Source organism: Apiotrichum porosum (assembly GCF_003942205.1).
Source record: "Apiotrichum porosum strain DSM 27194 chromosome Unknown scaffold_3, whole genome shotgun sequence".
Lineage (NCBI taxonomy): Eukaryota > Fungi > Basidiomycota > Tremellomycetes > Trichosporonales > Trichosporonaceae > Apiotrichum > Apiotrichum porosum.
This window is the reverse complement of record NW_021167110.1, coordinates 2,673,401-2,695,501: the sequence shown is the minus strand read 5'-3', so window position 1 is coordinate 2,695,501 and position 22,101 is coordinate 2,673,401. Positions and strand designations below refer to the sequence as shown.

Here is a 22,101-nt window from a genome sequence, read left to right as displayed (position 1 = left end):
GGGTCGCTCTCTCTCTCTCGACACACACGCGCGCGGTCAGCGGACACCGACGCCAGTCACGCCGTGCAGCATGTTATGGCGTGCAAGAGGTGGCGTGTGGGGGGACATGAGCTAACGGGGGCCGCTACTGCACATATGCTGCGCAACGCGCCACGCCAAGACATGCGTACATGCATGAGCCTCGTCGCAGCTCGTCGAGGACAAGACGCGTCGGCGCGTCGGGGTTGTGCTAATGGAACAATTCAATCATTGGATCATTGCAAAGCGTGCGGGGGGGGGGGGGCCTTGCGGCAACCTGCAGCGCCTTTATGAGAAGTGGGGGGATCGTATTTGGGATCGAGGGCAGCTCGTTTGATTCCTGCGCTAGAGACGCATCTCTCAATTGATTGACCCCACGTTCCAGCGTACATACGTGCGCAATCCAGCAGCGTGTAGCGTGTAGCACCCTCGATCATATGTACAGCACTAGTGCCACGCTCCACACTCCACCACTAGCTCGACGGCCACCAACGTCATGGGCGTTGAAGACGAGGATGAGGGGTTCGAAAACAAAACAACACGTACCCCCGCGCTTATCTGAAACAGACCAGCCCCCCATGGCCCCCCCCCCCCGCTCGATGAATCCCTGCCAGACATAAACACGCAGCAGCCATACAGGCCCGCGCCACCGTGTCCCATAAAGCTTCGAGCAGCTGACCAGTGCGCCGGTGCGGCCAGTGCGCGCCGGTACGCGCGTATGGATGGAGGACCGCGCAGGAGGCACAACCGCGGGGTGGTTCTAGGTTCTGCCGTCGCGACATGTGTTTACTGACCATGTCGGCACCACGGAACCCGTCTCCTCGCTGTACGCTGTGGTGTTACAACTACTGGCAACGCGTCCCCCACAGGCGCACAGGTCCTCGGCGGTCCAGCAGCTCGCGGATCGCTCGTTCAGACGACCCGTCGTCGTATGGTGGATGAGTGAGCGGCGGCAGCGAGCGACGGGGATGGCGCTGACCATCAGACGAGGTGAAGTCCTTACCTAACCTCATCTGACGCTCTTGACATGACAGCCTGCAAGCTGCAAGCTGTAAGCTGCACGTTTTGCGTGTTTTGCATGTGTACTGTGTGCATGTGATCGTTGATGAACGGGCGGACACGGATCTCTTTTGGTCCCGTGTGTCGGCGTCCTGGCAGAAAACACACCATGTGCGTCCTACGGACGCAACACCAGACATCGTCCAGACCATAATGTGTAAGCGACATTGCGGCGAAACGCACTACGTCGCATTGGAGCTTTATAACCCGGCCGATAATGTGTAAGCGTCATCAACCAACCCAACGCGCCACACGCCCGGCAAGCGCACACATATGTGTGCATCGAGCATACGTTCTGCGACATGCAGACCCAAAAATACACCTCGACCTATGCTTTTCGTCTCCCCCACGGTCCACGCATACACGGTGGGCTGTCTCTCGCGCCTCGTCTCTCCCGGCCCGAGACTCCCGCGAGGGTGTTTGGTAGAAGCCATCGCATACACGCCTCTGGGATCTTTGAATATCAGCGTCGTGACTAAGGTTGCGGTCAATGACCGAGGTGAACGTCGGGCCGCTGACAGCCGCGTACACGCTGTGGATGCGTAACGTGCCACACCACGGACGCTCGGAGATCTGACGCGTCGGGAACCGCGTGAGCGGAGGAAGGAGAGGAAGGAGCGGGCTAAACGCAAGAGGGTGACGGAGACCAGGCGTGAGAAGTTATGATGACAAGGAACCCGGTGGCGCCAACTGCCACTTGCGTTGACGAGAATGAAAACGAATGAGAGCACAAACTACACTGCCAACCAAGAACCGGCGGTGTCTTGTTGATGGGTCTGTCCCCGCGCTGGCGGTGGGCGGGGTGCCGGGCCGTTGCGCAGTTTCTGCCACTGGGGGAGCATGCTATGTGAACCCAAAAGCTGAAAGGTCTCTTGTAAAGGCCGAGATCATATGGCTACACGGAACAAGTTCGGCGCAATGCTTCTCTCTCCATCCGCCACGAGCAGCGCAGTCGCTGCCTGCCAATGGACACACACGTCGACCGCCCCGTTCCGGGCAGAACGTCTGAATCAAGTCACGAGGACCAGACCTGCGCAGCATGCGCAGTATGCGCAGCCTCTACAGAAGGTGCTGTTTCCCACCATGTGCTATCAACTTGCTCTCCAACACGTAACGAGGCGTCGCTGAAACCAAGTTTGCCTGACGGCTGAAGCCGGTCCGCCACGGCCCGTTGTCAAGAATACATTCGCCCAGCCAAATGCTCAGGACAAGTGGCTCTTACATACCTTGAAATGGAACCTCGGTGGTTGATTAGGCATCATGGAGACCCCGGCCCCCGCTTGACCATGCTGCAGCCCCAAACCGGCCCCGCGGTCATACCACTGCTACTGCATGTTGACTATGAGCATGGTCGCCACATCTCGGGCCTTCCCCGGACCGTGGCCCCGCCCGCCGGGCCGCGAGCACTGACAAGGTGTACCCGGAAAAGTGGGATGTTGAGCGACGCTCACACCGGTGTTCTGCGCGATCATGGTGCTGATTCTCTGAGCGTATATATAAGGCTAAGGGGAGAGCGGGGGGGTCGCATCCAGCCAGCAAGCACCGTTCCTCACCATGAAGTTTGCGACCGCCCTCGCCCTCGGCACCCTGGCGCTCACCGCGTCGGCGGCCCCGACTACCAGCAACTCGAACTCGAACTCGAACTCAAACTCCAAGTCGGCCAGCCAGACAAAGTACATTGCTCCGGCGTTTAGCCACGCAGCCCGTGGCCAGCGTCCCTCGGTCTCGGCTCACCCCCACAAGCCGTTCAAGGCGTTCCCTACCTTCCCCCAGAGGACCAAGACGTGTACCGTCAAGTCGCTTGGTAGCGGAAAGGATGACTCGAGCAACATTCTGAGCGCGTTCCACTCGTGCAACAACGGCGGTCACGTCATCTTCAGCCCCAACACGACCTACACTATTGGCACGGCCATGGACTGGACGTTCCTCAACTCGATCGACATTGGTGCGTCCCAGCGGTAGTGTATAGATGGACGACAATGCTGACGGGGTATTAGATATCCAGGGTACGATCAAGTTTACCGACAACACCACCTACTGGCAGGCCAACTCGTTCAAGTATGGTGAGTCTCATACCGGCCAACTGACCGGGAGCTCACACTTTCAGGCTTCCAGAACGCCACCTCCTTCTTCAAGCTCGGCGGCAACGACGTCTTCATCTACGGCGGCGGTGAGCTCGACGGCAGTGGCCAGGCGTGGTACGACCTGTATGCTCAGGACATCTACATGTGAGTTTGTAAAACACGTGCTGGCTGGCCCAACTGACCCATCACCACAGTCTCCGCCCCGTCCTCATCGGCATTGACGGCCTCAAGAACTCGATCATCTCCGACCTCGTCCTCCGCTACTCGCCCATGTACTACCACTTTGTCGCCAACGCCTCCAACGTCGTGTTCAACAACCTGGACATTTCGGGCTTTTCGGCTTCCGCCAACGTTGCCAAGAACACGGACGGCTGGGACACGTACCGCTCCGAGTACGTCACGATCCAGTCGTCGGTCATCAACAACGGCGACGACTGCGTCTCGTTCAAGCCCAACTCGACCAACATGGTCGTCCAGGACCTGTGGTGCAACGGCTCGCACGGCATCTCGGTCGGCTCGCTCGGCCAGTACGTCGGCGAGTACGACATTGTCGAGAACATTCTCGTCACCGACATTTCCATGCACAACGCCTCGGACGGCGCACGTATCAAGGTCTGGCCCAACTCGCCCTCGGCTCTCAGCGGCGACCTCCAGGGCGGTGGTGGCGACGGTCGCGTCAACAACGTCACCTACTCCAACTTCCTCCTGGACAATGTTGGTGAGTGGCGGAACCGGGTTTTGGCTCTCGGTGGTGTCCTAAGACTGACTTTCCACAGACTACGCTATTGGTACGTACTCTCATTTTCGATCACAAAGGGGACTCTGGTCCCACCCGTCGCCCTTCCAACCACCCAAACCCCTCTAGAGCAGGTGCTAACGTCCTCAAAGAGGTCACCCAGTGCTACGGACAGTCCAACTTGACTCTGTGCGCAGAGGTGAGTTCCTAGCGCATGTTCAAAGCTCACAACAGTACCCCTCGCCCCTGACCATCTCCAACGTCAACTTTTACAACTTTACCGGTTAGTCTTGCACCTCCTCCTTGGCCTCTGTCCACCTCACTAACAACCCCATTTCACAGGCACCACGAGTACCAAGTACGACCCCCTCATCGCCACGCTCGAGTGCTCGTCCGCCACCGTCTGCTCCAACATCACCGCCACCGACATCAACGTCCTCTCGCCCAAGGGCTACCACAACGCCACCTGCCTGTACATGGACGACTCGAAGCTCAACGTCACGTGTACCGACGTCAAGCTGACTCTCTAAATTGTGCTGTTTTCGAGCCTGGGGGATATGGGACGAGGGAGGCAGAAACCTGAAGTTTGGGAATAATCAGGACCCTGCAGTGGTCCAAAAGTGAAGACACAATTGGTGGGGAGAAGGACTGGTGGAATGGGCCATGGTCGCTTGGCATGGCCCTCTTATGCTCGTTCTTTCTCTTATGCGACTTGGTTGCTATAATATAAAATGCCTGGGCAGCGCGTTGATTGGAAGTGCCACACCCACTATTAATTTGGCCCATGACTTTATTTCTACGCCTGGTCCAGAAAATGCCCGCCTCGCTACCGTCATTGCTGCCGCCAAACGCAGGCCCGGAAGGTCTGTGGCCAGCATGCACAGCTCTTGTGGTACTTAGTCCCTGTTATTCTAGCTTTTCTTCTTCACCATGCATGCAAGCGTAGGACCATAGAGGAAGATAATGATGGGGCAAACTATCATTACGTAATGGGGCGTGTAGCTCAGTTGGTAGAGCGTGTCATTAGCATCTTCTACCCTACTTGACAAGGTCTTTGGTTCGATTCCTAACCCGTCCATTTTTGTTTCCCGGGGGTCGCCAGCATAGCAGGAGGAGTTGCTTGGAGGGGTTTGGAAGGTACATACATACATACTGGGGAAAGGTGGCGATGTGTCGGGGGCACAGTGACACAGTGGAGTGCCATCCAGCGACAGATTGTTGGGCGCATCCCGGATTTGCTGCCTGCCACCCACCCCTTTAGCAGCTGCTCTCACAAACTCCTGCTACAAGGGGCGGAGAGCGGTCCACCCATCAGTGTTCAACACCTCCTGAGCCGGTGAGAGGCAGACCAAGCCACTCCACTTGATCGGCTCTCGCACCATGACCACCTGACCTAACTAACACTTTCCTCTACCACGGCGATGGACCAAAGCCCGGTCAGTCTCATTGGAAATCGAAGAGACTGGGGCGGGGCAGGCATGGCAGACACTAGGGTTGGGGCCGGCAAAGACGATTGGATAGCTGGGCTGGAACGGAGTTCCACCATAGTGGAGGCCTGATGTCAATGGCACTTTGGTGATGTTCCGGCGTGAGTGCAGACCGAACGGGGTCGGAGTCCAAAGTCGCGCGGAGTCTAGGTCGCGTTGTCCCTTACATGAAGTCCGTCCGTCCCCCCAATCCAACCCTCTGGGAGTCTACAGAGTGTGGCTGTTGGGAGTATGAGGCTTGAACAAGTGATCGACCTAGTATCTGGCCCTTGCAGTCTTCCAACTGCTATCCAAAGGGACCTGGCTCGACGGTCACGGCGAGTGACTAGCGCACGTTCTCTGACAACCACCTTCGCCACCAGGTGCCGTCAACGCCATTGCAGTCGATCGCCTCCGTCCAAGTGCGGGTGCACGGTGGATGGCTCCGCCATCACAGGTTGTGATATCGGAAACAGGCCGGGAAAGGGAGGCAGATCACTGCAGATAACCCTCTCCAGACCTCTCCCTCACTAGTAGTTGTTTGAGCCACAGCCCATCCTGCACCACTAGCGTAGGTCTCGCGTCCCGGTCGCAGTGCACGGCCGTGACGAGCGACGGCACTTTTGTCGCTCCCAAAGAGTCGATACTGCTCCCTGAACACCGGAACACCGGTCTTGGCATGCACCAAGACGACAAGTGTCCGCAGTTGAGGGCTTGAAGGAACACATGGAGACAGACACATGGTGGAAGGAAGTGGCCAAGTGGTTCCGACGCGGACAGAATCCTGGCCGGTGCCTACAGAACGACTGGGCCGGGTGCCTCAATTTAAGCAGCCGCGAAACAACTTAAGGCTCTTTCGTCCACCCTTGCACCTCAGAGTGCCATGACCCTCTTTGAACAGAAACGTGCCGTCTACCTGAGTATAGCTTGCCAAGAGCTGGCCACGAGTGACCAGCGGGGGGCCACCGTTCATGAGATCTAGGTTGTGTTTGGTCCGCTTTAGCTCCCCTCCTCGACACTTGTACTTGGAAAGTTGGTCCGAGCCGCGGTAGCGTCGGCCCACAACGTTCTTCTGGGCTTCATACCCTGCGTGGTCCCTGTTTCCAAAAAGTTCAATCCCCGGTATAGGAATGCACCCAATTCCGACTGTATGACTCATCGCTACCATCGACCGCTGTACCGCTGTGTATACCGTTGTGGCTCTCGTGTCAGATTTAACAAGCACCGGGATTTGGCGCGGTACAGGGTCGAACCAGGGAAGGATCACCAAAGATCCAAAGAACTGCCCCTGCGGACTATTTCCGACCGAATGTTGCGGACGCGGCACTCTTGAAGCCAGAGAAAGTTGTGACACCCCAGGCCTCGGTGATGACATAGCGAGCAAAAGCTGTCTTCCGCGCGCCAATCTCCGTCTTCCTTCGCTCCACATGCCTGTCTACTGTCCACCTTATGGCCTCCACGGGCAGTTGGATGTGCTGCGGAGCGTCCCTGTGGCCTTGTGGCTGGCTGTGATCGACTATGAGGCCTCGCGTTGCGTCCGTGCGTCCACTACCTCTCCTTCAATCCTTCCAGCACATCTGCCTTGGTCCGAGCGCCCAGAGTCCACCGCGTTGAGGATCAGGATCGGGCAAACAGGATCCAAGAACTGAACTGAGGGATCCCTTCCCAGTGCCTACCGCTAACCACCATGCCTGGTCTCTTGGCAGTGGCAGATGGGTGGATCCAGCGGGCGAAAGGTGGGATAGCAGGGCGACGCATCTGGTCCACAACGGCCGAACTGATGTTCAGCAAAGGTGCGATGATGAGTAGTCCTGTGGCAAAACTTGCAGTGACCACAGAGTAAGGGGAGCATGGACGAATGGTGGTACTTAAGATGGTCGGCGGAGTTCTTCTCGCAGCACTCGCACACACACCACCGAATATCATCTCATCAAAATGCTTCGCCTCGGCCTTGCCCTCTTTACCCTCGTCACTGGCGCTGTCGCCACTCTTGAGACCCACATTCGCCCCTCGGGCACCAGCCCCTCGGCTTCGCACACTTTTGCTAGCCGTGCCACAAAGGTTACCGGCTGCACGTGCTGTGGCTACGATGTCACCTTTGGTGACGGCCTGAGCACCCCCACCTACTACGTGAGTTGGATGTCACTGCCTCTTTCCTTTCCCAATGGAACTCCAACTGACAATCTAGTTTATCCTCAACTGGGCCAACGGTCCCGGCTCGAGCAACGTCGGCTGGTGCTTCGAGGAAGGTGTCCTCCTCGCCGACGAGCAGGCCTACATTCTCGAGGCTCTCCAGACCAACACCTCGAACGCGCGCGTCGAGTACAAGGGTGCCCGTGCCTTCTGTGACCTCCAGGGCATCTACGACAACGAGGCCTGTGTCGCCTCCATTGTCGAGGGCTACTCCGACTTCATTGTCGGCTACGACGGCACCACCACCTCCGAGTGGATCGAGACTGGCTGTGGCTACCCTCCCGCCAACTTTGTCCCTACCGACTGCTACTGTGGCTGGGAGTGCGACTCGGGCTACACCAAGTGCGGCAACCAGTGCATCGACCTCACCACCACCGTCTGCGCCTCGGGCACCGCTCAGGCTCGTAACCTCCGCAGTGTCGTCCCCGTCTGCGCCATTGGCGAGTCGACTTGCCAAGTGCCCAACTACGGCTACGCGTGCGTCGACACCGCCTCCAACCTCGAGTCGTGCGGCGCTTGCCCCTTCTCCCCGGCGTCGGTCGACTGCACGACCATCCACGGTGTCGACGCTGTCAGCTGCCACAACGGCAAGTGCGTCGCCGAGTCGTGCACCAAGGGCTTTGAGCTTGTCGACGGCGAGTGTCTCTAAAGAGCGCACGCCGCGAGGACATTTAAACAACATTCATCAGTAGCATAGCATATATACACTAGATGGGACTATAAGCATATGTATAATACACCCTTTTTTCAAACATTTTATCATTGGTGGCGCCACACCGCACCAGGACAGAGGACAGGCTGGGGGGCAGGGCAGTGTGAACTTTAGGTAGGGTGCGATATGCGTACAGCCCCTACCGAAAGACTGTGCTGCTGTGGAAACGTTCACTCACCTTTTTCGTCTCGATGCCTCGCCGCAGGTGCCAACAAGTCCCCAGTGCCAGCGGCGCCGAAAACAAGACCGCGCATCTGAAAACTCGACACCACCATACCGCTGCATGCACATTTTCGGCCAGCGGCGGAAACTGTCCGTTTACTGAACAACCAATACATGAAAACCCATACTTTAAGTTCCCAATCGCCCACGATGCTTCCCATAAAGAGGTTTGCAAGGGTTCGCTTGGCCGCTGAGGTCAAGAAGGTCGTGGAATCAAGTCGGAAGGTCGCCACATGGCCCAAAGCTTGGTACCCTTGTCGACACGTGGTTTGCCCTGGGCTCGCAGGACAGAACACCAAGCACCCCGACAGCGACCCTACGTACGAGCTTGTCCGTCTGTCGTATACATCTAGTAACCCCGGTTGTCGACACTGTGAGTTGCTCCAAGCCTGTCCATGAGCTCACATGTGGAGTCAATGTTCGCCCAACGACCACCTTCCTCGCCCCTCCGCCACAGCCCAACCTCTCCCGTCTCCCGTCCTTCCGTCTTCCACACGTCCTTCCCAAGGGTTCCAAAAAGGCAAGACCGCTTCCTCTGCTGAACAGAGGGAAGCAGAGAGCACGTAGGTCCGACTGGGAATCGAACCCAGATTACAAGAACGAAGAGACAGGTCGCAGGGTTGAAGACTACGACAACGCAGAGGTCATCCATCAGAATCTTGTGTACTAACCGTTATACGATCAAACCGAGATGAAAATCAGTCGCGCTGCCATGGGTGCATGCCAGAGGTCGTTGTCCGTGATCGTGGTGAAGAGAGGAGAGCATGAAAAAGGCCTCGCTCGGTCCTTGAGGGGTGAGGGAAAGTCGTCGGGAAAATATTTTCAACAGTCACTGGCACATTCCGCTGGTTTGGTGCACTGAGACACGGCATGCATAGGGTTGGGGTAGCGCAGGACGTAACCTCTAGTCTATTATGTACAACGAAAACGATGCAAGAGGGTGGTGGTGTGGGGTTTGTGGGAGTTTGCGTGCAATTCGTGACGTGAATATTGTTTTGGTTGTTTTTTCCTTTTGGGACATTATTTGGTGGACGCCCAGTGTCAAGTGCTTTGGTACCGCGGGCTGGGTGATGCCAAGGCTCCCGACGCTCCCGAACCAACTTTGAACTGCCCAAACCACCGCAAAAACTCGGTCATGCTGTCCGTCAAGTCCAGGCGCTCAACAACTGCCTGGACAGTGTTCCAGCTGGCAGTGTCGTCATGGAGCGCCTCCTCGAGGCAGAGCGTGATGTCAATGGGTGGGTGATCTGTGAGAGCCAACAGGGCGGCGTTTGCTGTGTTGGTTGGGTGACGGGGGTGCTTTTCGATACGCAGCGACTCGAACCGCTGGACAAAAGATGGCGGTGGCGTCTTGAGGCCCGACATTGTGCCCAGCATGGCCTTGAGGACAGTCTCCAGGGGTGAGGGGTGGAGGTTGGCCCTCTCGCGCCACTCGAACACCTGCTCGAGCGGGAGGTCGACAGCTGCGGCCATGTCGTCCGAGATCTCGCCAGTGAGGATACCTTGGATGACGACTTGAAGGACACGCGAGATGATCGCCTCGGCTGTGGCCTCGCGAATCATGAGAGGGAAACCCTCCAGTTCGGTCCAGATGGTCGTGAGAGGCTTGGTGGGGGTCACGGAGGCGACCATGTTGCCGCCGCCTGACCGCCTGCGCGCTGGAATAATGCTGTCAAGCACTTCCTTGGACACCTTGTACACCTCCTTGACGATCATGTCCAGCAGCTCGCGCTCGACAGTGGCCATCTGTCGGGCGGGACGGTGTCCGGCGTCGTGTCGGAACACGTTGACGAGCACGGCCAAGAGCCACAAGTGCGGAAGGGAGGGTCCGCGCCCAATCGTATTGCGCACAGTGAGCAGCAACTCGGGCGTGAGGAGCTCGGGGACGTATCGCAGGTCGGCGCCGTGGTACCACGCAACTGTGCGCGCGAGGAGTGTGCCGACAGTATACGCCGTGTCGTGATCCGTTGCTGCGCCCACGAGGTCGTGCACAACGCTCTTGATGAAGCGCTGACTATACAGTGGCGAGTTGCTGAGCTCATCGGCCTCTGGTGTACGCACACCCTCGGGAGTCTTGGGGTAATAAGGAACAGGCGATTTGCCTCGCGCGTCGCCGTTGCGGTAAATTCTAAGCCTTTCCGGAGTAGCCAAGTGCTTCGAGTCGACCGAGTTGAGGAGCTTGGACTCGGTAGTCGAGCTGACCCGGCGGCCGGTCGGGGTACGCGTCCGTGGTGGGGTGACTGTGCGAGTGGGCGTGAGAGCAGCCAGAGCGGCGGCCTTGGAGGTCGGACTACGCATTTGCGAGTGTTCCTCGGACACGCGTCGGTCCCGCGTAGCCTTCCTCGCGGCAATGGCAGCCTCCTTCGCCGCCCTCTCCTTGGCCTTGGCTTCCTCCCTCGCCTTGAGCTCGGCGGCTCGCCGCGCCTCCTCCTTGGCCTTCCTCTCGGCTTCTTCCCTTGCTCTCCGCTCGGCCTCTTCGCGCGCCTTGCGCTCCGCCTCGGCCTTGGCGGCGGCATACCGCGCCCGCGCGAGTAACCGCCTAGCATGCGACTGGACAGAAACGACAACGGCAATCTTGGAGGACAGCATCTCTTCGATCTTTGTCAATGCCGCAGCACGGAAGAAGACGTGGGACTGGCCGAGTTGGACGGCTTTGCCGTCTGCGTCGCCCACGATGGCGCTGAGCTGGCGCACAGCGTCGTCCAGGTCCGTATGCGACTCGAGGACCAAGAGGTATGGGTTCATGGCATCGCGCTTGACGAGGTAGGGGCCGCACTCGCGCGCAAAGCGAGCAATCTGGGTGATGCCCGTCGCTTCGACTTGCAACTCGACGACATCGCGGTGGAATGCCCATGGAGCGGCGGCGTTGTTGGCCTTGATACAGTGGATGTAGTGCACGTTGGTAGTGGTGAGCAACGAGTTAAGCTGGTCGAGCGATTTGCGGAACGACGAGACGACCGACGTGAACGCACTACGGCCAGGAGGCGCCTTGGCCGAGTTCTGGGGCACGACGAGGTCGCGCACAAAGGAACTGCCGGAGCGTGCCAGCACGTCGCGGAGGTTGTCGTCCACGCGCTCCGAGTTGGCCGTGAGAAAGCCACGCGTGTCGTAAGTGACATTGTGGCCGTAGTGGACAACGGTAAACTCGTGCGGGTGCGCGTTGGCGCGGCGGGTCACGAGGCCATGGAGGGAGTAACACTCGGTGCCGATACTGCTTGCAAACAGCTCGTCGGTACCACCCAGACCCAGGGTCTGGCGGCGTGTCTGGTCATCGAGGAGGTATGCAATACCCGTCTGGCCTGGGCGACCAGGCTTGTTGGACAGCAGATCGAGACACGACGGCTGGACGGCCGGCGCACCAAAGTCGATACCTTCAGCCGCATACGCCTCGGCCTGGGCCTCCAATACGTCCTTTGACAGCTGGCGCTGAAGCTGCTCGTTTGCCCAGTTGATGAGGAACTGCGCCAGAGCGTTACTCTTGAAACTCTCGAAGCCGAAAATGTCCACAAGGGAAATGTACGAGCTTCCGTCGGTGGGGGCATCGAGGGCTGCGTTGATCTTGATGACGAGCCAGTCAAAGAGCCACGAGTAAAGAGACCGCACGAGACCGTACTGTGCTGCGCGGAGCTCGTCACCCTGGCGTCGCCAGTTGAAGCTGTCCATGCCGGCCTTGACGGTACGGATACTGAGCGTGTTGTCGAGGAGTGCTGGGTCGAGGCCAAGGGCTGCTGCTGCAGCCTTCATGTCGCCAGCGATGAGGTAGTCGATGCCCCGCAGGACAGACCACATGCCATCTTGGCCCTCGATGCCGAGCGCATTCAGCGCCGTCTCGACCTTGGCGAGTGCTGGGGGTGTTGTTCCCGTCGTCTCGCGTTCGCGTAACAGTGTGATGATGTGGAAGGGTCGCGAGTCGGTCACACGGCCGCGTTCGAGGAGAAAGGTAGAGATGGACGCGCCGGCCAGTTCGGCAGTGGGTCGGAAGTGGATCTGAAGGTCAGTTGGTTGTAGGCAGAGGGACAACTCACGTTGACGACCTTGGCGTATCGACTAGAGTTGGCATTATGCACTGTCGGTGCGTTACCAAACGCCTCCAGCACGGTACCAGCATGTGCAAGCTTGTCACCGAGCGTGCCGACGCCGAGACCGCGGCCGGCGAGATACTCAATAATGTGGCCACACGAGACAGTCTTGCCTGAACCACTGGATTGTCAGCTGCCCGTCGATATTCGTCAGCTCACCTCTCGCCCGTGATAACAATAGTCTGGTTGGCGCGGTCGCCCGAGAAGAGGGTCTGGTACGCATTCTCGGCAACGGCGTAGACGTGTGGTCGCTGCGAGTGCTTCGGCACACCGTAGAACGTGTGCTGGGTCTTTGGCCCGTCTGGAGAGTCAGCTGCGTGCCAGGGGCCAAGAATGGTGCAGCGCTCGAGGTGCGGGGATACGCACAGAGGTTGGGAACCTCGGCATACGGGTTGACCGCGAGCTGGGAAAAGTCAGCCTGGCGTCCACGGTCCCTCCAAGAGTGAGGGAATGAACACTCACCGTGAGGAGACCACAGTGTGTATACACGGAGCGTTCGTCATATCGGTCCGCGAGCGCGTCGGTAAGTGCGCCTGGGGATATACGTCAGCTCTAAGCTCTCTGGCGTAGCACGTCGACGTCTTCTTGTCGCTCTCGCTCTCCTACTCGGTGCCGCCTTTCGGCCCAACATCGGGACAGAGTGTACCGAACTCCCAACCCTCCCCGACTGAACATCGAGCTGATCTCCAAGCGAAAGCCAGTTCGATGGTTCAGGCAAGGAGGCCCAACTCGTGGGGCAGGCGGCACAGCACCGGACAAGAAAGACAGAGGTCCACGACGTCACTCACCGCTCGTCTGATCCGTCAACGACGCCAGATCGTCCGACTCGCGCGGCGCGACAAGCGGCGCAGGCGCAGCGGACGTGCCGCCGTCAAACGCCATTCTCGCAATGGCCTACACAAGCTCGTCGTCGGGTGGCTGGTGCAGGAGAATGCGCGCGTGCTCGGTGCGGCAGCGGCGGCGGCTTTCAGACCTAAGGCCTGATTACGGCTCGGAGACTGCGGGGGTCTTTACGGCGTCGGGGGGCGCGGCGCGGCTCGCACAAGACGTGCGTGGAGCTGTAGAGACGGCGGTCGGTGGTAGAGTCGGAGAGGGGTGGGGATAAGGAGGGCAGAAGTGCAAGACAGTGCGCGGGGGTATGTGTATGCCTGGCGGTGTGGAGTCGAGGACGTCGGCGACGAACGGAGGTAGTGGAGGGCTTTGGGTATACTGTTTCAAACGTGTCCGTACGGCAAGAAACAAAGCACGGAGTTGGGCGGGTGGGTGCGTCGATGTCGTCGTCGTCGTCGACTGGGCGAGAGAGGGAGGGACGGGACGGGACAGGAGAGCGTGCTCGCTGGGTGGGCTGTACCGTTTGCTGGGCCCGAGCGCGAGGAGGTAACGAAATCCCTACAGATGATGCGATGAGAGGTGGTCACCGGCCGCGGAGGAAAGATGGAGGGACGCGTTGCGGTGGAGGTTCGTGAGGGAACGCGGCGTGGCGTGGAGGCGAGGGGCTGCCCGGGTGACAACTTGACGGGACGCAGCTCTTTTGACAAGCACAAGGAGAGTGACAGTGGACAAGACAGTTGGGAATGAGAGTGATGGGGACAACACAAGTGATGATCATGGCCCACGACACGCACCGAGGGTGGAACAAGGCGGTTGCCGACGCGTGGCCATTGTCCGTCCCTCGTTCCTCTGCTCGCGAACAACAACATCTCGTAAACATCCACGGCAAACCTTGTCGCAGTATCTACAACATGACAATTCTAGCATTCTCGTTAACCCGGCGGTGTTCCTTCCACTGCATGCAGACAGGCCGCAACTGTAGCCAAAAGGAGACGACATGTGTCAAGGAAGGGTGTGCTTTCTGCGGAGGTGGGTGGTAGGGAAGACACGATGGCGTTTGCGGCAGTCGCGGCGGGACGTGTCAGGCCGTACGCACCATGCATGTACGACAGTCGTCAGCCAACCGACGGGATGGCATGGCGGGACAAGCCCCATGCATGAGGTAGAAAGACACTGCATTCATACAGACTACAGAGATCTAAGAAGATGACAAAATAATAGATAGAAGAACTACACGAGGCCGGCAAGAGGCCACAACATTCAAACAACCAGTGTGAAATTGGACAAAGGAGAGAAGAAGAAAACATCATCGCCGCCGCCGTGCAACACAACACTCGTCCCACCCTCCAGGCCCACAGGCCTCCAGGTTCCAGAGCTCAGCTCTGAGCAGCCTCTACGCCCTGGAAGAACCCGCTCCTCCTCTCGGCCTTCCTCACCGCATCCCTCAGCGAGACGCCCTCCTCGCGTCGGCGAATGTTGCGGAACAGACCCATAAACTCGCCCAAAGTCGCCGGCTCGGGGGACGGCGGCGCCTGGGCTCTAGGAGAGCTTTTAGGCGTCTTTCCAGGAGTCCGGGGCAATGCGGCCGCCGGGGTCGGAGGCGTGACCGGAGGCGGCGTGGTCGGAAGCGGCTTGGTGGTCGTTGCCATCGCCTCTGCAAAGGTCGAGGCGGTTGGGGAGGTGACGAAGCGGCGCTGAGCGGCGGCTTTGGGCGACGAGGAGAACGAGGCGGAACGGAGGTTGGACGCGGGAGGGTAGGGGGGCGTGGAGGGGATGGAGCGAGAGGGTGGGGGGAACATTGGAGGGGTGAGGCGGCGAGCGGCAATGGTCGTTGGTGGTCCAGTCGAATCGCGCTTGGACCGGCGGATCGAGCCTGGAGCTGAGCGCGAGAGCGCTGCTTGCTGCATGACTGGGGAGGTAGCGCTCTCGGGCAGAGGCGGCATGGAGCCGCGCGGGGTCGTGGGGCTCGCGGGGCTCGTCGGCGTCGTGCTGACTGAGTATGCCTCACGGGGCCCGGTCTCGGCAGGGGTCGTGGGTGCCGTCACCCACTGCTCGGGCTTGCCGTCAACTGGGGTGAGGAATGTGTCCAGAGCCGCCTCGGCAGTCAGAACCGCCTCGGGAGCAGTCGAGAAACACTCCTCGTGCGGGGTCATGGGCGAGCCGTTCTCGGGGGTTGGCGGGGTAATGTTGAGCGACGTGTGGCTGAGACCGAGAGTGCTCGAAGTCACAGTGGCGAGATCCTCGTTTGAGAGCTCGGGGGTGTTTGGGAGGGACACATACACGCTCGTGCGCTCGTCATGGGGAGGCTGGTGCAGGGAGAGAGAGGTGGATGCAACAGGCGTGTTGGGGAGAGAGACGTACACGCTCGCGCGGTCGACGGGGCTTGACGGAGCAAGGTGGTACACGCTGTCCACCGAGTCTGAGGGAACCATCCGAGACGCGCCCGTCGTTGTCTCGTGCTCGGGAGTCGGGGGCAACGAGAGGTACACGCTCGCTGTAGGGGTATTCAGCGACACGTCCGTAGTGGCCGCCTTCAGCACAGTGGTCTCTTCCACTGATCGAGGGGTACTTGGTCGAGGTGTAGCGACGTCGGATACCTCGGCAATCGGCGAGAGGCTCACGGTTGAGGCGGGTACGCCGACCTCAATGCGGATAGCCTTGACGACAAGTGCGCCTGCTTCGTACTCAGCCACGAGCTCTTCGACAGCCTCGTCACCGCTAGCCTCGCTCACCGAGCTTGACTGGGCTGAAGAAGAACCGTCGCTGTCCACAAAGTGTGCCGGTGGGGGTCGAGGCCGGACATATTTGTTGCTCAGTTTACGCCAGACCTCGTTCTCAAATCCCAAAGTAGGCGATTCGGGCAAGGATGGAGATTCGTGCAGACGTCGAATATGGGGTGAGGGCTGGAACCGCCTTCCGGCATCGTGGTCGGCAAAGCTCTGCTGGGCAGCAAGCATAATCTCTCGAGCCGCGGCTGCATCCTCGTCGTTGCCAGCGGCTGTACTCGCCAGGCCAAAGAGGGAATTCTCCGTCGAGGCAGGTGGCTTTGCCGATGCCTCACTCGGTGGCATGAGAAGGGCTGCGAGCGCCGCTTTCTGCGACGTGGGCGTGAACGCCTCGGGCGTTCCCGAACACGAGTCGGAACCGCGGTGTGGCTCAAGAGTCGCCGGCGCGTATCGCGTCGTAGCAGTGTGTTTCCCGAGCGTCTGCGCAGCATTGGTATCGTCGAGGAGGGACTCGTCCATAAACGCCACGTCCTCAAGCTTCATCATCGGCGCCGTGTCCACAGGGGCAGTGAGGACGACCAGTGCCTCGGCCAGGCCCATGGACTCTGACACGTCGGCGGCATTCCGAGTGTGCGTGTGGCTGTGACGGACAGTGAGTAGCGAGGTCGTGGTCTGAGCGTGGGCCGCGTACGAGTACGGAGGCGGTGAGTCGTGGGGCGAGGAAGTAGAAACAAGTGCTGTGGTGCTTGCGTGATGGCTGAGGATGCCCAGCCCGGTCCGACTACCAGCATTCGCGGGCGTGGAGAAGAGGCGGCGGGGTTGTCGTGTCTGCTGGTGAGGCTGGGTTTGAAATTGGGGATGGGGTTGCGGTTGCGGTTGTGACAGCCGGGTGGGCTCTGGCAAGAAGTGGACGGCTGAGAGTAGGTTTGGGTTTGACCTCGACGCTGCACGCTCGGGGACGACACTGACACTGGCCGCACGGGGCTCGAGATGTGACCGACGACGGGAGAGGAAGGACGTCAACACAGGGCGCGGCGTTGTTGGGCACGGTTCTAGTGTGGGAGTGGCGCCGTCCTGAGATGATCCCTCGGACTCTGCTTCGGCGATGACCGCCGGCAGTGATACCAGCTTGCCTCTGCTCCGAGGTGTCGTCTCGGTGTCTGGGATGCTCGATGCGGCAGGAGGAGGAGGTTCCAGTGGTCTGCGAATCACCAAATCCAACAAGCTGCGGCTTTGTCCTAAGGGGTAACGTAATGTCAGCTTTGCCAGTTCGTTGTGAGGAATGACGGAACGTACGTTTTCCATCACTGCCAGAGGAGGACAAGAACAGCGAGCTTCGGGCGGCCCGTTTACGGTGGGAAGCAGCGAGTTCACTGCCTTGCTCCCGGACGTCCGGAACGGACTCGGTCGCAAAACTGCCAGGGCCATAGATGTTGGTGCGTCGTCGCCGTAATGAGAACAGTCCCATGATGGGTATGGTTGATTGTTGAGTTGGAGCGGGAGTGGAGGGTGAGCAGGGCTACAGTGAGACGGCGTTAGCCAGCGTGTCCTTGTCGTAGTCGGGGTACACGAGCGATGGAACGCCCGCGTTCAGTGTGGGCACCCGATCGATGTGAAGGAGAGTGTTGTTACACAAGTGTGCGCATTGTTGTGTCGTTATGGCATACCGTGAAGGTCTGTCGGTGTGTCCGCGATGGCTACCGCCCTCTCTCTGCCATGCGCGTGATCCGTCCGAACGCCACACTAGGGACTGGGGGTTATCGTTGTGAGGGGTGGCAGGCGTCTAGATGTACTGAATGACGCGTGCGGCGCGTTGTCGATGACGGGCGGCGCGCGGCGTGGCGTTCGGCGGCTGAGGCGAGAGGTTTTGGCGGCGTTATTGAAGGATCATGTGCCGTTTGCGTATCAGACATGGACGGGGTGTTGTCGCAAAAGCGAGGAGGCACAGGCGGCGGCGTGTCAGGGATGGGCAAGGTTGAGACGCTGGGATATATAACTTGTGGTTGGCTCAAACGTGCCAGCAGCTGTGGCAGCAGTCTCTGTTGGATGTCGGTTGGGAGACAGGTGAGACTGCGGTTGTGGGAGCTGTTAAATCGAGACCCGGCGCACGGACAGGACACAGTGGGGGGGCCGGCCACACCCTTGCGGGGTGGGAGGAGACGGGAGCCTTGTGCAGTCGGGAGATCGGAGACAGATTGACCTAGAGCAGCTAGCTTGTAGATCTTCAGAGGCAATGACTTTGACGGGCACAGCGCAAATGTCAGGTAGTGAACGAAAAGAGGCGCACTAGTAGGTGGTGCAGGTGGTGCGGGGGTGAGACATTGTCAGTGGGCGTGGTGGGTCCCAAGTGCCTTGAACCGTGCCGTGTGGATTCTTCATAGAAGGGGGGCGGTGGCTGCTGGCTGCTCTGGCCTCTGGAAGAAAAGGGTGCACTCTCGACAAGGTTTAGTGTCCTAACACGGCCCACGCAATCCGCCGTTCGCAGCGCTCTGCCCACAAACCACTCCCCCCCCACCCCCCCACCCCCACCAACCCCACATCTGGGTTCGTTGGTATTCTCCCTCGAACAAGACGCCTGAGCACCCGGACACGGGTACACGGAGGCGTCGCGCCTGCCATTGAATTGAAGGCGACTGGGTGGGTGACAGACCCTCTGCAGGTTAGTAACGCCCGGCCCGATGCGACACGGGTGTACGGGTGTGTGTGGAGTTAGAGGCCATTGGGCGCGCCGGCCGGTGTCTGTGAGAGCAAAGAGATTGAAGGAAATGAGAGCGAGGGACAAACGAGATGAGAGGTGGTGGAGAAGAACATTGGCGGGACGCGTTGTGCACGTCCTGCGCACGGCCCACCCTCCAGCAGAAGACGCGGCCAGGATGTACACGCAGCCTCCTCGCAGCTCGCAGCCTACTCGCAGTCGGGACACGAACGGGTTGTCCACCCAAAAAGGAAAGGAAAAAAAGAGGCAAAACAGGGACATCCATCCCTCCGCCGTTTTTCCGTCTACCGCGCGCCTAAAAGAGAGTGGTGACGCCAGTAACGTCATTAACCCACGACATGTGCCTATCTGGTTAAGGCGCGCAGACTACGTTGGTACACCACACCTTCTGCGTATCTATATCCGCTCTTCCTTGTTCTCGCTCTCTCTCTCTCATTCTTTACTCCTTCTTCGTCCTTCTGGGAGTCAGTTCATGTGCTCGGTCACAGTCCCCACACTCCGTCCGTCCACCCAGCAGTTCTGGAACTGCCACCTGGGACTCTCATTGTCTAACCTCCTCTGACTCGGCGGTCCCCTGTCCTCCGTCCCTCAACCGAACGAGCCTCCGCTCATGTGTGAGGGCGAACAAGTTTGCAGCTTTACCCAACGTACTGATTCTGTGACGTGCCGAAAAGACTCAAGACTCTCTCTCTCTTGGACCAGGCCACGACACGTCCTTGCAAAGGGACGGCGAACCGTGCGGATCTGGTTCGGAATGTGAATCAGACACAGCGTTGCCACGGACTGGCAATTAGTGAAATAACGGAGGTGGCAGCCGTTGACGTGTTGCAATGGGAGTCAATATTGATGGCGAGGGCCTCAAGAGAGGGCGGCGTAAACACACGCGCGTCCCCCTCCCGCAGTCTCACGCCGAGGACGTCTTCTGTTGCCACGAACTGATCTCTTCCCCACAAATATCTTTAGCATCATCATCATCCCAACCAAGGTCACATTGACAGACCCATAACTCATACACCCACGCCGACAATGGATACACCCACACGCACCATGTCCCTAAACGACCTTGTGGACGGAGAACGTGACAAGGTCTACAACCTTGGCAAGCTACACGGCCTGTACTACAGTAAGCCTTTTGTTCTCTTTCCCATCAGGAGATCAACTGACCTTCGAAGTGCAAGAGGTGTTTGGCGACGCGGTAGGCCGCATCGATGGCATGGTGTCAGACCTGGAAGCATACGCGGACGGCCAGCCCGGTACTCCTACCCCCAGCCAGCACTACGAGCAACCGGGCCGCCTTCGCTCCATTGCGTCCATTGCGTCCATTGCGTCCATTGCGTCCGTTGCAGGTCTCGGCATGACCGTGAAGTCTGCCATGAGGGGCCGTGCGGCCGCTGTTATCCAAAACATTAAGAATACCCCCGCTCGTCTTCGTGAGTTTGCCATCACCATCACTGCAACTTCTCGAGCTAACCTCCCAAGTTCTGGACAAGATCATCCGTCACCTCCTCAAGCGCAACAGTAGTAAGTTGCCCCTGCCAGTGCGTGATGCCATAGCTGACAACCAGACCTTCCTCTGGATCTGGACTTTGAGGACGGCCTTGTTATCATCCGCGACAAGGAGGCCCTAAGGATCCTCTACACCACAGCCTATGCCCACTTCAAGAACGAGACCCAGGACCTCGAGGACTTTATTGCCCAGACAACTGTCCTGTACACCACGACCTCGCAGGATTCTCGTTCCGCCGCCACCAGCATGCACCACGTTCCTGTGCCCGGCATGGTCTCTGATCTCGACGACCGCAGCGACGCCACCAGCATGGTGGCTCACTGCGGCACGGAAGTCGGGAACGCCACCTCGGCCAACGCCTCGTCGTCCATGACTGCGCGTGACGTCAATTCGTCTTCTGTTTCTCTTGCGCCTAGCTCGTGCCCCGAATCATTCATCGCTTCGCCTCACATCACCATTGATGCGCAGTCTCCGACGCCCTCCGTCCTTCAACTCGACCACGAGCACGACGTTGACTCCTCGGCTACCTCGATCACGCCCGAGCTCTCGACTAGCACTACTCCGGAGCCTGTCGTCACGAACAATGGCGAAGAGGAGGACAGTTGGCTCACGGGGGCACACCATGATGGCTGCAACTGTATTCTGTGCCGCATGGTCAAGGATCCCGCCTTCGCCAAATACCTCGACCGTCGTCCTAACGGCGGCAGGAGTGCTGCCTCCATTCCACCTCCGATCTGGACTGAGAACATCGGCCGTATGGTCAGCCGCGGCCACGTCGACGTCGACGACGATCACCATCCCTGCGAGCTCGTCGAGTCTACCCGCGCCAGTCGTGTTGCCGCCCCTCCCGCGGCCCGCATCCCCGCCACCCCCTCGGGCCCCAACACCACCGACGTGGTTCCCACCGGCGTCTCGTCGAGCACCACGCCTGAGCACGTCTCCAACTTTGGGGCGAACCGTCCCCGTGACCAGGAGGACGACGGAGGTCGCATCTGCGACTACTTCCTGAGCAGCCCCGAGGGGTCTGAACACGGTGGCTCTATCGACGAGGAGGAGGAGATGAGGTACCTTGACGAGGCTGTCGGGCTCTCCATTATCTCGGAACGCACCGAAATTGAGGACACTCAGCCATCCATTGAAGAGTCCGGTCCTGCCGACATCAAGGTCAACTCGACCGACCCAACCACCACTCGCCCCGAGTTTGCACCTGGCAACAAGGCTACGTGCTCGACTCCCAACTCGTCCTTCAAGGATGGGATGAGTATCATCGAGTCCAGCTTCACGAGCGACGACGCCGAGTCTGTTTCCCCCGACAGCTCGATCGTCATCAGGCTCGGTGAGGCCAAGCTTGGCGCCAACTAGTCGCCAGCCAGTTCACGCCCTCGCCACGCACGCTCTGCAGCGTTCATTTCTATACCCTGCACATCAATCCACACGCCCCGAGATACCCCGATACCCCCTGTTTTGATACCCAACGCGCCACATACCCCGTGAGAACACGAAGGAAGGAGAACGAGAATGGCAAGGAGAGAGTTGCCGGTACCCATTGTGTATAGCCGGCAAACTCGCACATGCTCACTCAATGCACTCCGTTAGCGCAAACTGCCCGCAGCACGGCGACTCCTGTTTCCCTCTGCATCACTCCCCCCCCCCTCGCGACCCGCCAAGTTGACACTGATGTGGCGATTTCAGACTGATACTGATACTGATGGGATGTGCAGCTGATGGTGAGACCTGCATCAGTCTGCGTCC

At 59.3% G+C, this 22,101-nt stretch overlaps 6 protein-coding genes and 1 non-coding gene across 7 annotated transcripts; 5 read left to right on the top strand and 2 right to left on the bottom strand.

Moving 5' to 3' along the window:
- Positions 1–2,631: 2,631 nt before the first annotated feature.
- Positions 2,632–4,427, top strand: EHS24_006619 (uncharacterized protein; the record flags this gene model as incomplete). Its single annotated transcript, XM_028622027.1, has 8 exons — positions 2,632–3,022; positions 3,075–3,140; positions 3,185–3,305; positions 3,356–3,879; positions 3,938–3,949; positions 4,050–4,096; positions 4,132–4,180; positions 4,240–4,427. 8 exons carry the CDS (start codon positions 2,632–2,634, stop codon positions 4,425–4,427), a joined length of 1,398 nt encoding a protein of 465 aa, XP_028478479.1.
- Positions 4,428–4,889: 462 nt separating this feature from the next.
- EHS24_006618 lies at positions 4,890–4,975 on the top strand. The gene has a single exon. It is a non-coding gene; the product is annotated as a tRNA-Ala (tRNA).
- A 2,323-nt stretch (positions 4,976–7,298) lies between these two features.
- EHS24_006617 (uncharacterized protein) lies at positions 7,299–8,205 on the top strand (the record flags this gene model as incomplete). Its single annotated transcript, XM_028622026.1, has 2 exons — positions 7,299–7,493; positions 7,552–8,205. The coding sequence occupies 2 exons, from the start codon at positions 7,299–7,301 to the stop codon at positions 8,203–8,205; spliced, it is 849 nt and encodes a 282-aa protein (XP_028478478.1).
- Positions 8,206–8,640: 435 nt separating this feature from the next.
- On the top strand, positions 8,641–9,160 carry EHS24_006616 (uncharacterized protein; the record flags this gene model as incomplete). The annotated part of the gene is made up of 2 exons (XM_028622025.1): positions 8,641–8,863; positions 8,904–9,160. The coding sequence occupies 2 exons, from the start codon at positions 8,641–8,643 to the stop codon at positions 9,158–9,160; spliced, it is 480 nt and encodes a 159-aa protein (XP_028478477.1).
- A 371-nt stretch (positions 9,161–9,531) lies between these two features.
- EHS24_006615 (uncharacterized protein) lies at positions 9,532–13,451 on the bottom strand (the record flags this gene model as incomplete). The annotated part of the gene is made up of 6 exons (XM_028622024.1): positions 9,532–12,477; positions 12,516–12,690; positions 12,729–12,870; positions 12,936–12,972; positions 13,032–13,102; positions 13,358–13,451. 6 exons carry the CDS (start codon positions 13,449–13,451, stop codon positions 9,532–9,534), a joined length of 3,465 nt encoding a protein of 1,154 aa, XP_028478476.1.
- A 1,325-nt stretch (positions 13,452–14,776) lies between these two features.
- On the bottom strand, positions 14,777–16,726 carry EHS24_006614 (uncharacterized protein; the record flags this gene model as incomplete). Its single annotated transcript, XM_028622023.1, has 1 exon — positions 14,777–16,726. The coding sequence occupies one exon, from the start codon at positions 16,724–16,726 to the stop codon at positions 14,777–14,779; it is 1,950 nt and encodes a 649-aa protein (XP_028478475.1).
- A 3,142-nt stretch (positions 16,727–19,868) lies between these two features.
- EHS24_006613 (uncharacterized protein) lies at positions 19,869–21,711 on the top strand (the record flags this gene model as incomplete). Its single annotated transcript, XM_028622022.1, has 4 exons — positions 19,869–19,965; positions 20,015–20,272; positions 20,322–20,363; positions 20,408–21,711. 4 exons carry the CDS (start codon positions 19,869–19,871, stop codon positions 21,709–21,711), a joined length of 1,701 nt encoding a protein of 566 aa, XP_028478474.1.
- Positions 21,712–22,101: the final 390 nt, after the last annotated feature.